We start from the raw sequence: 13,717 nt of genomic DNA, 5'->3' as shown, positions 1-13,717 counted from the left end.
AATTATAACGTCGTGGATAAAGATAATAATTTCTTAGAAAGAAATTCGACTTCTGATTTAAAAAAGTAACCTGGTGGTGTATTTATGATTTGTGAATTAGCTCTTGGTTCCAAGAGTAAATTCAGTAATATTTTTACTGAAAACAGACAATCTCATTACAAGTGCACCCTTTCTCAGAAGGAAGATAGTCCAATAATTCTTGATATCACATCTTATGTCCACTGAGTAAATTCCTCATGTACGCATTCCAGTATATCTACTTCATTAGGTCTATAATACCATGGCGTTCAACTTGATATTCGGTTATATTTAACTCAACTGCAAAATGCTTTGCTGTAAGTCTGAGTCAAGGATACACACGTTACACTTAGATTATTTAAATAAAGAAAATTATGCTCTCCAATATTTATTTAAAACTTGTTGCATGATAATTAAACAAAATTTTGTGTAATAAGCATAAAAGAACGCAGTAAATATATACTATTAGGTCATACAAACAGCGAGTTTTCTTAATTTCCATTCCTCTGCATACGCAATAGAGTTTCCTTGCTCAATCTTGAAACATACATGTTTTAAATTACATATAACTACATATTACTTTACATGTTTAGAGCAGTAAGAATCTGTGCAAAATAACTATTCTCAGTCATACTCATATATTAGTGTTTTATTACACAACAATTATAAACATTCTGAACTTATTAAAGAGTAATGTTATTTAAACTTACTGTAGAGTAACATAGACGTCTGGGGCTGAACGTTTAATAGCAATACTAGACTTTCTACAATACAAAGTGTACAATTTTAACACTCTCAAATCCACATGAAGTTTACTGGTAATGTTATTTAAACTTTCTGTAGAGTGAACAATCCGTCTTGGGCTAAAAGTGTTAATAAAAGACTTGGTTTCGTTGCAATATAGAAGTAAGTACTATATTTATTTTTTATTTTTGAATAACAGTGAGATTTAATTGAAATGTTAAAAGTGTTTGAAAATACGTGTTACAAGTGTTTTTTATTGTCAACTTAATCAAAACAGTTGGTTGAAAAAATGCTCAACTATTGCATGTTGCAAAATGAATTTTTACTATAGATATTTAGAAGAGAAGCAAATAAATTATTAGAAAAACTGGAGCATGCTTTGATTGTAAATGTTTGGGGTACTATCAAACAGTAATATGTAAAACATGTATGATTGTAAAATATTTACTATCGAATTCCAGCAATTAATAGTACATATTTGCATTTAAATTTGGAAGAGCAGTCTACAAAGTATAATACATATTATACGAATGAGGCAATGGGTATGGAATTAAGATTACAATTTACTTCTACATGAGAAAAACGTGTTCGACGCTGGTACATCACCTTTCCTTTCAGTGAATGGCCCTGTCCCTAGGAAGCAACTATGGCTTGACCACTGCTTTCAATCAGCAGAGCTGACAGTGATAAATGCACTTCTGGCGTGAATATTAGTACTTTTAGTACTTTTTTATGGTAGATAGGTAAAAATAGCATTTTCTACAGAGCTATGTACCATATGACGTTCAGGCAATCAATTCTCACAATCGCAAAATTTGATGAAACCTATATGACTCCTGATATTGTGCTTTAATAAGAGGGAAACTAACCGTTATTCAAGTTAATTTGATTGGAGGAACGTTAGCAAAGCTTATCACTCGTAGAACTAGAAAAAAATAGAACTATAGCTGTAGGAACATAACTGAACTTTTGTTAATATAACTGGTAAAATTTGATGCTTAATGTTTTTAGTACGAGTTATTTTTACATTTTAATACTTCAAAATAATTAGTATTAATATTTTAACACTATTATGGTTTAATTTTTAAATTATTTATATGTACAAAAGTGTGAGAATAAAATAATTGAACCATAAAAGTCTAAATATGATCCAATTAATGTATCAGTCGGTAATTCAGTTGTATCTTAGTGGGAAATATTATTATATCTGCCTATTTCACAAACATTTATCAAACGTGAACACAAAGTGCTGTGGATAACAAGCTGTCATAACATTTCAGATAAGCTCAGTATGACAAGTCAACAATACATGATCTTATAATACTTGTCAGTAGCACACCCCTAGCATCTTTTATAGTTGTGATTGCCTTAAGCAAAATACTTCTATATCAGATCTTCACATAAATTCATCTTATAAATATCCATATCAGGTGTAACCCAATATCCTATGTGGCATAAATTAAAATTCACAACATTTACCTCGTATTAAAATAGTTTACCTTTGAAAAACAGCTCGATTTATAAGCCCTGTTCAGAGAGTTTTTTTTTCTATTTCGTTCAGGCCAGGTGGCAAACGGTACTTTATGTATTGATCCTGAGGCTGGATGTGATTTAATATGATAAGTATCTTTGCTCACTATACATAGATAGGTTAGGTTATGTTAGGTTAGGTTAGGTTACGTCATAGTTTTTTTATAGCAAATATTTTTAAGAATATAATATTATTTTGGTTTGCATGCTATGCTTTAGGAGCTCTGTTTATATCTTTCCCATATACGTAGATGTATTGCGCATGCAAAATTGAATGCAATTTTATTGGGGTTAGTTAAAAATACTTCTATAACAGAAACTCGTCATTGTAGTTTACTACATATTTTTTATGTTTTCATCCAATTTAGTATTACTATGGCTTTATGTTATTTGTTGAAGTTATTAATGTGTCAATAAATTTGAAAAATAATGCTTTAACGGGTAATACCTAGTGTGTAAATAGCTGAGTAAAATATGTTTACACACACATTTGCAAGGTTGAATATTAATACTACTTTTAATATAGTTTCTCTTGACTGAGCTAACATCAGTCTTTCCCAAGAAAACACCTAATTCTTTTTTCATGGTTACCGGAAACCGCTATATCCCGGGGGATTCTCCAGTGTATGTGGTTTATATTTTTTTCATTTGTTTTGTGTCAAATTTTCGAGACAAAATTTGTTTTGATGCTAGTTACGCAAACATTAGGCTTCAAAATTAATTACTTTAATTGGTACGATTACATGAATAATTAAGCAAAAATAATTAATATATGGATGATTAATATTTTTCATTATCTCATTTCAATATACATAGGGTCTTTATTTAGGGGTGTTTTCTAGCAAGAATGATGGTTTACAAGACACCATAGTCCCAGAAAATTATAGAAAAAAATAAATCTATCAGTAATAGATAATATATAAGTATTTTTAAACGCAATTTAAAATATTTTGTTTTTATAACCACTGTGCATTATATCGGCTCTATCATCAGATACTTCTAATATTTTACCTGAATGTATCACTACACACATGCTCATTTAGTGGGACAAAAAAAAAGTATTTTACGACCAACAATGTAAAAACTAACCCCTTTAATACCCGCGGCGAAAAGTAAGTCACCCTAAGAAAGGCTTGTATAATACCTTAGTATCGAACCTGAGACCGGGTCTTCAGCCTCTCTCACAGGTACCAAGGTCTGATACAAGCCAGGACTCTGTAGACGGCATATGAGGTGTGCAATGTGAAAAGCAGTAGACTATAAAAAAAACTAGCGCAGCGTCTGCGCCACGTGGTCAAACTTCCTCAGTCCACCTGATGCACATGTCTATTATTCTCTGTAATCTTTACAAATCCCCAAGTTACAATATTTCTATAAACAGGAAGGAGTAGATAATCACGTCAACTGTGTTCAGTGAGTCAAGCTCCATTGTACCTTCCGACCAGCGTCTGAAATCTGAAACTGGTACAGACTGTCTTCTGGAATCTGGAATCCACGTCTGTGGAGTTAATCATAACTCAATATTTCAATTGAATCTAACCTACCTAACACAACTAATAGACTGATTAGATGTATAATAGACTTATTACTTTTATCATTGTTACAGATGTGCCATCAGATCAAACGCCCCCTTTTGTATTATTGTTTAAAGCCTCTTGTACTTCTCTCATAGCTACCCCCCAGAAGCTGAAATCACTATACAATATATTTATTTATATTACACAAGTTATAAGTTTATACTTTTCACTTGTTCACATTTTTGTGACCGTAATCATACAGCGTAAAAATAAATTTATGTAATATTATGGTAACTCAAATGCTTGTTTTGATTGTTTAATGAAGGTGCAAAACTACTGGAGAAATACTTCGATGTTTCGTATAAATATCTTAAATGGAAAACATTTGTTACTCTTGAAGAAAAAATTTAACTCTTAATTCTAAAATTTGCAATTTCGAATAAACACACACTTGAAGTAGGATTCTTTGCCTTAGGATTAATTTCCTTTACAATTATCGTAAAAATAACTGTTAAATGAGTATGAATTGATATTTTATTAAAAGCTGTCATTAAATTATTTGTTTATTTAATGAACATTTTGGATGATTATACACGCGCACGTGTGTGTGTGTGTGTGTGTGTGTGTGTGTGGTGTGTGTGTGTGTGTGTGTGTGTGTCTGTAGGAGGATTTGCAAAGGGATTTCTGCATATGATCAAATGTTGGAAAATATCAAATCAGAAGAGTATATTAGCCTAGAAACTTTTCACATGCACGTAAATTGAAAGTAATCATAACCCAAATAATATAGGTCCGTCGCCGGGTTAACACATGCATTGGAGTTCCAGCAAACTATGTCTACATTATGATCAACATTGGAGACACGCTTAGATGATGGAAGTTGTGATTACTTACCACAGCAAACCGTAATCCCAAACCAATCAAGACAATGTGGACTCTGCTATATTGTCTGTCAATCTGGAAATTGTGCTTACAGTAAGCTTCTATATCTGAGTCTGAAAACCGTGTTGCAAGAATTGTCTCACTTACTATCATGATAATGGAGCGTTATATTTGAATGATTAGCAAAAAAAATCAATAAGCAGAACATTGAAAAAATACAGTAATAATAGTATTGTAAAAACGTATATGACCACAAATATCCAAATCGAAAAATTGATCTAATAATTTTGATCTGTTACAATTTAAATATTATTTAAGTCAATTGTACTTGATTATAAAATATCATGCAAATTAAATGAAGGAAGATATATTAAATGCTGAAGTTGTTCTAATAGTATAGCCTTTTCATTCTGTTATAACATACATAGAATCCTGTGTTGTCGAGGGAATAAAATTACAAATAATAATGTCAGGTATTACGATTAAAAGGTTATAACTAGAATTTATTGGAGGTTTATAAAAGTTAAATGTTCCACTAAAGTCATTTTCCACAATATTCACCGCTTGAAAAATGCCCCATTGTATTGAGAAATAGAGCATTACCCATGCCAAATTGTGAGTTGTTGTTCTTTTAGTGAAGTTTCAACTTTCAAATCGTAAAGTACTCTGTAAACTAGACTTTTTTAAATGAAATGAAAAAATTGTTAACTATTTAGTCTAGATAGTATTATTGTGTCTGATATAAATATTTGTGAGAGGTGTCTATACTACTACAGTTTTTTAAAAGAAAATTAATTTGCTTTAATTAAATGAGAATGAAAGCAGCAATCACAGTTTACACTGACATAATGGCATAAGCGGTATAACTGCAAGATAATATATTCAGCTTTTACTCAGGGTGAGGTACCACACCAATTCACGCAGAATTATTTGTTTAATGTGATGCAGGACTCAAGATTATTTTTCATAATAAAATCAAGATTTTATTCATCAGGCTCAAGTTGATTTAGGTACGTTATTATTAAGAAAACATTCCAAACTTAATGTTTTAATGTGTAATCAGTCACTCAAATTTTAGAACGAATATTGATATAACGAATATAGAACGATATAGATGCTTAACGGCTGAGCGTGTCTTTGCAGTTCTTGTGAATGCAATCTTTTGTAATGTGTGTTCTATCTATCTCTCTATTCAAAACAAAGTTCTATTGAAGGCATTTGTTTTAGTAATTGTTATTCTGGTTTATTATATTGTTTTTGATTTAGGAACGATGATAAAGCCTTAACGTAAGCGTGCCTTTTAAATTGTATAGTTACTTTTTATAGGGTTAAGTAGCTAAAATAGTTGTTCTCTTCTTAGAGTTAAATGTTTTATGTAAAGGTAATGGTTGTATTGTAAACCGTGATCTTCACAAATAAATAGCCGTTTAAAAATGCCGTTAGCTACGAACAGTACCCTTATCCACAAGACATGTTATGCACGCCACACAAGTTATCAATCTTAAAATAATGGAATGTTTTAAGACGTTTGATTGTTTTATAAAATTGACATCGCGCCTAATTTTCCCATTTTAAACATACCAAAATTCATTTCATTGCACCTTGAGGAAATAAATTTCTACATTTAAGAAGAATTTCTTTTATATTTTCTAAAATTAAAAGACGTAATATTTTAAAGGTTGGGTTTGGTGATTATCTCTTTATATATCTTGATTATTACTTTTAATACAATTGTCTTCTCTTTCTCAGGCTCTCGAAATGACCTGCTTGAGTCAACTAGGGGATTTCTAAGATCAGACACCTTCCAACCTGTACAGGCAACTAACCACTGAATGTGTTGCGCATGTGAGTGCTTACTAGAAATCTCTAACCTCTGGGAGATCCTAGCATCTAGTGACTCCTGGAATCTATAATAACTTTCAGAAACTAATGTTATGCAAAGGCTACTGTTATCTTTAATTTTCTGGAGCAAACAGCCTGCTACAAATATAACACTTTTGAAAACGAATAAAACTTCAGACGTCCGTATCATATTAAAATTTTCTGACTGAAATAATTTGGAATATAGAAATTTTCAGCTTCTGCCAGAACCGATCGTCTAAAAATACTCTACGTTTTATACAAAGACAATAAACAATTTCCCATGTAACTATAAGTTCTACTCATATAAATTTTCATGAAAGTTAATTTACTCTTGATATTTTGGGTTTTCCACCATTATAAAAGATTAATTAATCACCACAGTACCATAACAAAATGATATTTTATCCTGAAACTTCACTATCTAGGCTAGGAGAAAGCACAAATAAGTAAAAGCTGCAAAAAAAAAACAACTCAATTATAAAATTAATTCACTCTAGAGAGCAAGAAACATCTATTTTATTAATTTCATACTATAAGAAAATCGAATGGAACCCATTTATTGAAATAGGTAATCAATAAATGAAAATTTTTAACACTATTTTGTAAGAATATAAGAGCAAAGCTCAAATAAAGTATACTAAATCCTGGATAAGCAAATACTTATAAGAATTCCTCCAATATTTCGTCTCTGAGAAAAAGTAATTCGGGAAAGTACTAAAATATTCTTTCTCGAGAGAAACAAGAACACTCGGAAGGAGAGAACCTTAATTATTAAGTGAAGAAATTATGAAGGCAAAAGAGTTTTACATTTGCAGTAAATAGTGTTGTTCACCTAAATTCATTTACTTGCTTTCTTTGTTTCCTTCTAGTTAAAATGTAACTCTACAAATCCAATTTACTTGTTAACTTTGAACAATATGTTCCTGCCAGATTATTTTAAATAAATATGTAAGTACAAGAGAATCGAAGTCACTCAGCTGTTTAACAGGATGTATAATAAACGAAGTAAATTAAATTTTATCAATAAACAATCTTAAACTGTGTTAATGAACATTGTTATGTAAAATGTTCTTTTAATTAAGTGCAGTGTATATTATATTACGATAAAATACTAATTCAAGAAATAAATATAAAAAACAAAAACTAGAGCGACAATTTTTGTCGCTATCTATAGATTCTGAGAATTTTAAAAACTGTTGTAGCATGCTGTACGTAATAAATCTCTTTTAAAGTGTCTTATTAGATAATATGTGAGGTTTCAATATAAATCAGTGGTATAGTTAGAATAGTTGTTTGATAATAATGTAGTATACTTAGTTACAATTTACTGATATTAAAAAATAAAATTTATAAATTAGATATTTCTTCTTTAACCCTGCATAACATATTCATTGGGTAAAAACTATAGACTTCATGGGTTTTATGTGAAAGAAGTTAGTCCGTTCCTATAATTTAATTTTGTGATTTTTACTTTAAAGTATTTTTTACGAGCAGTATTTAGAACATTCAAATATATATCCTAGAACATTTTACCCTTAAATGTAACAGCTGTAATTATTTTAATATGAAACCATGTTTACGTAGAAATTAAATATTTGTTGATCTAACTTTTACACTGAACATTATTCTACAACGACAAATATATATTCCAGCACTTTCAAAGTGAATAAAATAATGAAATACGCAAATTCACCACTCTCAACTTCTACTTATAAACAAAAATGTACTGTTATAATTCTTGAGATGTTTTGAAGTCAGATACACATCTAACCTTATTTAATAAAACATGTAATATATAAATTTCATGAAAAAAATCAAGCATATAGATCAGTGTGTTTTGAAATATCATGGGAACACACAGTTAGGTCATAAATTAAATTTTTTGTACCCCCTTGAGCGAAAAGTCATTTGGCCTTTAAGAAATACTTTATTGTTTATTCAAAAAGTAATATACTGAAATAACTGCATTTAGTTGTTACAGTAAATTATGCAAATACTATTTAAAATGTATAAAAAGTTATGAACGTATGTAAGGATTTCAGATTTAATGTGAAACTGAACCCATGTGCAATTCTAAAGCAACCAGTTCCACTTACCTATTTGACAGTATGAAAATTCACCCTAAAAATCTGATAGTTGTTTAAAAAAACCTGACAACGTATTCTTGATTACTTAAGTTGTTCTTGTTGATAACTAAACTATCGAAGTCAGAAACACTCGTTTTATAGTAACTAAACATTACACTAAGTTCATTTTATTAATTTACTCTCAACTAAATGTAATTGACCTACTTCGATAACATTTTCATTAACGATTGTGACACATTACACGCCACCGATGTAATATAATCTTTAGTTTGAAATTAATTTAAAAGTAAAAAGCATTTATGGATAGGACACAACGAAACAGCAAGGAGAACAATAATTGGTTATTGGACAATGGTAAAAAAATCAGCTGATGCAGAAGCGATCATCAACTATGTAACACTAATGGCGCTTTGTACTATGCTACTTTGTAACGGCTTCTCTGTACCAGGTTCATAACAATTTATCTTTCCTTTTACAATAATTGTATGGAATTTAAAATACTCCAAAATCCAGAATGAAATATTGTAAAAGCCAAAAATAAATTGTGGCCTTAATACTGTAATATGACATCGCTACTAAATTGATTGATTATATAATAGAGTGATGTATAATTTTTATAACAGAGATTAATTTTACTTATAAAACAGAACTACGAGTAATGTTCTTATAATTAAGTCTGAGTTTTCACAACTGTTCTCGTTATCAGTAGAGTTAGTAGTTGGTAATATGTTATATATTTACACATAGTATATGGTTTGAAAAAAACTAAAAATATTCCTATCAATTATTAATCATAAATTTTGAAAAAAATACACACTTTAAAACATATATCGTGCATTTGCCGTATAAAAATATTGTGCAAATATTTTAATAGTGACAAAGGTAACTTTTTTATACTCGAGTTTATGGATTTTATTACATTGTTGCCATATAGTTCATTTATTTTTCAGAAAGAAAATATGCATATAAACAATATTCATTTACAATACTATCAAAACTCATATAGATAATGTATGCACATAACGTATGCACAACTTTTTGTTTTATAACTTTATAATGATTTCATACATGTATATAAAGTTTATGTTTTTCTCAATACTAAATGAAATTTGGCACAAATTGGCTATCTCACATTTACATTTTTCTCGCAATAACTTGAATTGATAGTTATGGTCTTCACCAAATTTGATAAATCTTTGTAAAGTCCACTTTAAATCCAAATATTATTTTTTGTTCGATTATGAACAAAAAATACGTTATTTTATATATAATGCTCCTAATTTATAATTTTAATTAACATTTTTACCTTGTGTGAAGCTCTAAAACAGCCCAACACAACAGGATGAATTGAAAATTGTATAGTTTTTAGTGCACTTAGTATACATATTATATTCTCTTATTCAGTGTGAATTTTCCACAGAAACGAACTGTCTATACAATTATTCTACCTAGAATATTATATCCAAGTGATCATTGAAGTAATTACACAGTTTTAAAACTCAAATATATTATCTTACTGTAAGCCCAACTCAAAAATTGACGGACAACATTGTCCACATTGTCTTGATTGGTTTGGGATTACAGTTTGCTGAGGTAAGTAATCACAACTTCAATCAGTTGAATGTGTATCCTCTGCGTAGGTCATAATGTACAGAAAGTTTGCTGGATCTCTGGTACATGCATAAGTTTTACATTGTTTATTTCTGAATCAATAATAAATTTTTTTTACTCCAGAATATTGTTTCAATATTTTTGCTAAAAGTATGTCATGTTTCACAAAGGGTGAGGCGATGCCTAGGAATGCGTAAGTTATCACCTTGCCTTGTTGGATATCTATGACATTCCCAAACTGATGAAAGATACGAGTATTTCAAGTTAACTACGTCAATCTGATAGTCCTCAATGATAAGGTTATTGTTAAAATTTCATTAAGATGTTGTACTTTCAAAACATTTTACAAAAAATATTTATGCTTTCAATCTTTATAAGATTAGTCTACTTGTGGTTAGAACTTTCTTGTTTATAACTGACGTATAAAATAATAATGATGTTTTATTTATGTTAAAATTAAAAAAAAAAAAAAAAACTGTTATAGTACCTCTAGCCTTTGTCAAAAACTTACATTTGAAGACGTCAGGGGAAAAACAGGCTCAGTCCTTTTTTTTCAAAATACGTTTTTTTCTATTTATAATAAAACTGAACATTGTTAAACATATCTATACATCAATTTTGGGCAAAAACAAGCTCAGTCCCTAGTAATAAGAATAAGAAAAATCCACGTCCTGGGGAAGAACGAGCTTAGTCCTACTTTTGTGGGGAAAAAAAGGCTCAGTCCAGCTGAGAACTGTGGGAGTGGGATCAGCTGATCTGTTTATTTTGTCTTTCTTGGATTGGATTGGTGGTGTTGTTTTAAAAGTTAATCCTGTTAACATGTTCACTCTGTTATGATTGTAAAGTTCCTCTGCAAGTGAAGATAGTAAGCTTATGTTTTTATGTTTGTAGTTGAGCTAAAGAGGGAAATGTGATGTAGGCTAATTTTTTAGTGAATGTGTCAGAACAAGTGCAAATTCAACATAATCTCCAAACATTAGTTGTGTGAGTAGCAAGATAACTGTAGATATATTGCTTAGGCCTTGTATATTTAAGTTATTGGCATGGATAGTGGAGAGGACGATATTCCTCAAGTGCAATGCCTTGCTGCAACAAAGCAAACCAACGAGCAGCTTTCAAAAAAACGGAAAAAATATGGCAGGATGTCGGCTGTGAGTAAAATGCTAAAAATTCAAAGCCATGAAATGGGCAGTGACTGTCAGTGTTTGCGTGGCTGTTTCAGACGAGTAAATGAGACATCTCGGAATAAGATTCTCTCCGACTTTAATCTTATGAGGTCACATGATGAACAAAATAGCTATTTATGTGGGTTAATAACTGTCATACCTGTTCAGCGTAGAAGGCCTAGAGTAGAAAATGCTAGAGAAAATCAAGCATCTTATGCCTATAAAGTACGAGTATTGAAAGATAACATGTTAGTAGAAGAAAGCATTTGTCGTAAGGCATTCATTTCTATTCACGGAATTTCCAAAGCCAAAGTTGAGTTCTTGGTTAAGAGTCTTAAATCTGCTGGCACATCACCAAAGGACAAACGTGGTAAACATTTAAATAGGCCACATAGAGTATCTAATGAAACTGTAGATCTTATACGTGATCACATAAAATCATTTAAAGGAAGATCATCGAACTATAGCCTCCACAAAAGTAACAAAACCTACCTACCTGAAGAATTGAATGTTTCGAAAATGCATCAAATGTTTCAGACAAAATATCCAAATGCAAAGGTATCATATGAAACATATAGACAATGTTTTTGCAGTGACTTTAACATCAGTTTTGGCTACCCCAGAACTGACACTTGCAGTAAGTGCGATGAACTAACGGCCAAAATTACAGGGCTACAGAAACAATTAAAAAATAACAGAGAATCCGATGATGTTGCTAACATTAATAAGGAAATAACTTCTCTTGAAAATGAAGCAAAACTCCACAAAATCAAAGCAGATGTGTTCTACAAAAGGAAAACACGTGCCAAACAATTATGTAAGCAATCAGTGGAACATGAGGCCATAAGTATGGACTTTGGTAAGAATTTACAATTGCCGAATATTACCACTAATGACATCTACTACAAGCGGCAGTTATCAATGTATGCTTTTAACATACATGAGTTGTCTAGTGCGAAAAGTATTTTTTACCTATATCCTGAGACTGAAGGAAAGAAAGGGAGTGATGATGTTTCTTCTTTCCTACACAATTTTGTCTATGAACATCTGGATGAAAAAATTAGACACCTTCACATATTCTGTGACTCTTGCTCGGGCCAGAACAAAAACTTCACAATGATAAGATTTTTACATTATCTTGTTTATGAAGCAAAGAAACTTGACTCCATCAAAGTAACATTCCCTTTGCGTGGCCATTCATACATGGAATGCGACAAGAATATGGGGCTTGTCAACACAAAATCTAAGGCAGAACTTCCTTCAGATTGGATTGAAGTTTTTGAAAATGCTAGAAAGAACCCTTTTCCCTTTAAAGTTGTGAGTATTGACAATCAATTCTGTAGACAGTGGACAAAATTCTTGGACACATTATATATGAAAAAATGCCCATTTGCTACCAGGACTATAAAGGAGCTTAAAATTTCCAAGGAAGGCAATGGTAATGAACAAAAATTGATGCTGAGGAGTTCTTACTATGCAGCGTGGGACAAATGTTCAATCCTGCCAAAGAAAAAAACCCATTCTTCAACAGTATGTGCTGAAAATGAATTTCTAATGCCAGAAAAATCTTATGATGGTAAGTGAACATTTTAAAAAACCTAATTTAACTGTTAAACAATTTTAACTTGCTAGGCCTTATTGCAATTTATTATTTTGTTACAGGTCCACTGCCTATCAAGAAGGCCAAATACAATGACTTGAAAGATTTAAAGATATTTTGTAGTAGTGCTGCCCAAGAATACTTCACCAATCTTCCCCATTTGGATGAATAAAATTAGGGTCTTAAATGAAGCAATCCAAATTAAATTATATTTTCAATGTGCTAAGTTTTATATGTAAAATAAATATCTGTATTATTTTGGACTTGGGTTTGTGTTAACTATCCTAGTCTCAATCCTCGTTTAGTACGATGGGGAAGAACAGGCTCACTCCGGGACTGAGCCTGTTTTTTCACTGTAAAAACTGTACTTTAACCAAATATTTTAAAAACGTTGATGTTAATATTTATTTTTTTTTAAATACACAATTAAATAGTGAAATTAAAAGAGTTAAATATTAACAATAGCATTTAAAAAATAACCTGACCTTAAAACTAACTTAGAAACTAGACATTAAACTTTAAAATCTATTTCCTGAAAAGTTTGCAAAATGTGACTGAGCTTGTTTTTCCCCTGACGTCTTCATTTGTAAAACACTCCTAAACACTAGGATAGGATTTAGAATAAATAGTCAATTTCAAGTAACTCATTAAAGGATGGTATTTTATCAGTAACAAAACATAATACTTCTTTGCGTGACT

At 30.6% G+C, this 13,717-nt stretch overlaps 1 protein-coding gene across 1 annotated transcript; it reads left to right on the top strand.

The window, feature by feature from the left end:
* The first annotated feature begins 11,887 nt into the window (after window positions 1–11,887).
* Window positions 11,888–13,281, top strand: LOC124365935. Its single transcript, XM_046822072.1, has 2 exons — window positions 11,888–12,994; window positions 13,081–13,281. The coding sequence occupies exons 1-2, from the start codon at window positions 11,938–11,940 to the stop codon at window positions 13,188–13,190; spliced, it is 1,167 nt and encodes a 388-aa protein (XP_046678028.1). The 5' UTR covers window positions 11,888–11,937; the 3' UTR covers window positions 13,191–13,281.
* The last annotated feature ends 436 nt before the right edge of the window (window positions 13,282–13,717 follow it).

Source organism: Homalodisca vitripennis, chromosome 7 (assembly GCF_021130785.1).
Source record: "Homalodisca vitripennis isolate AUS2020 chromosome 7, UT_GWSS_2.1, whole genome shotgun sequence".
Taxonomy (NCBI): domain Eukaryota; kingdom Metazoa; phylum Arthropoda; class Insecta; order Hemiptera; family Cicadellidae; genus Homalodisca; species Homalodisca vitripennis.
Note: the sequence above shows the minus strand (reverse complement) of the source record. Positions and strands in the feature narration are given on the sequence as shown.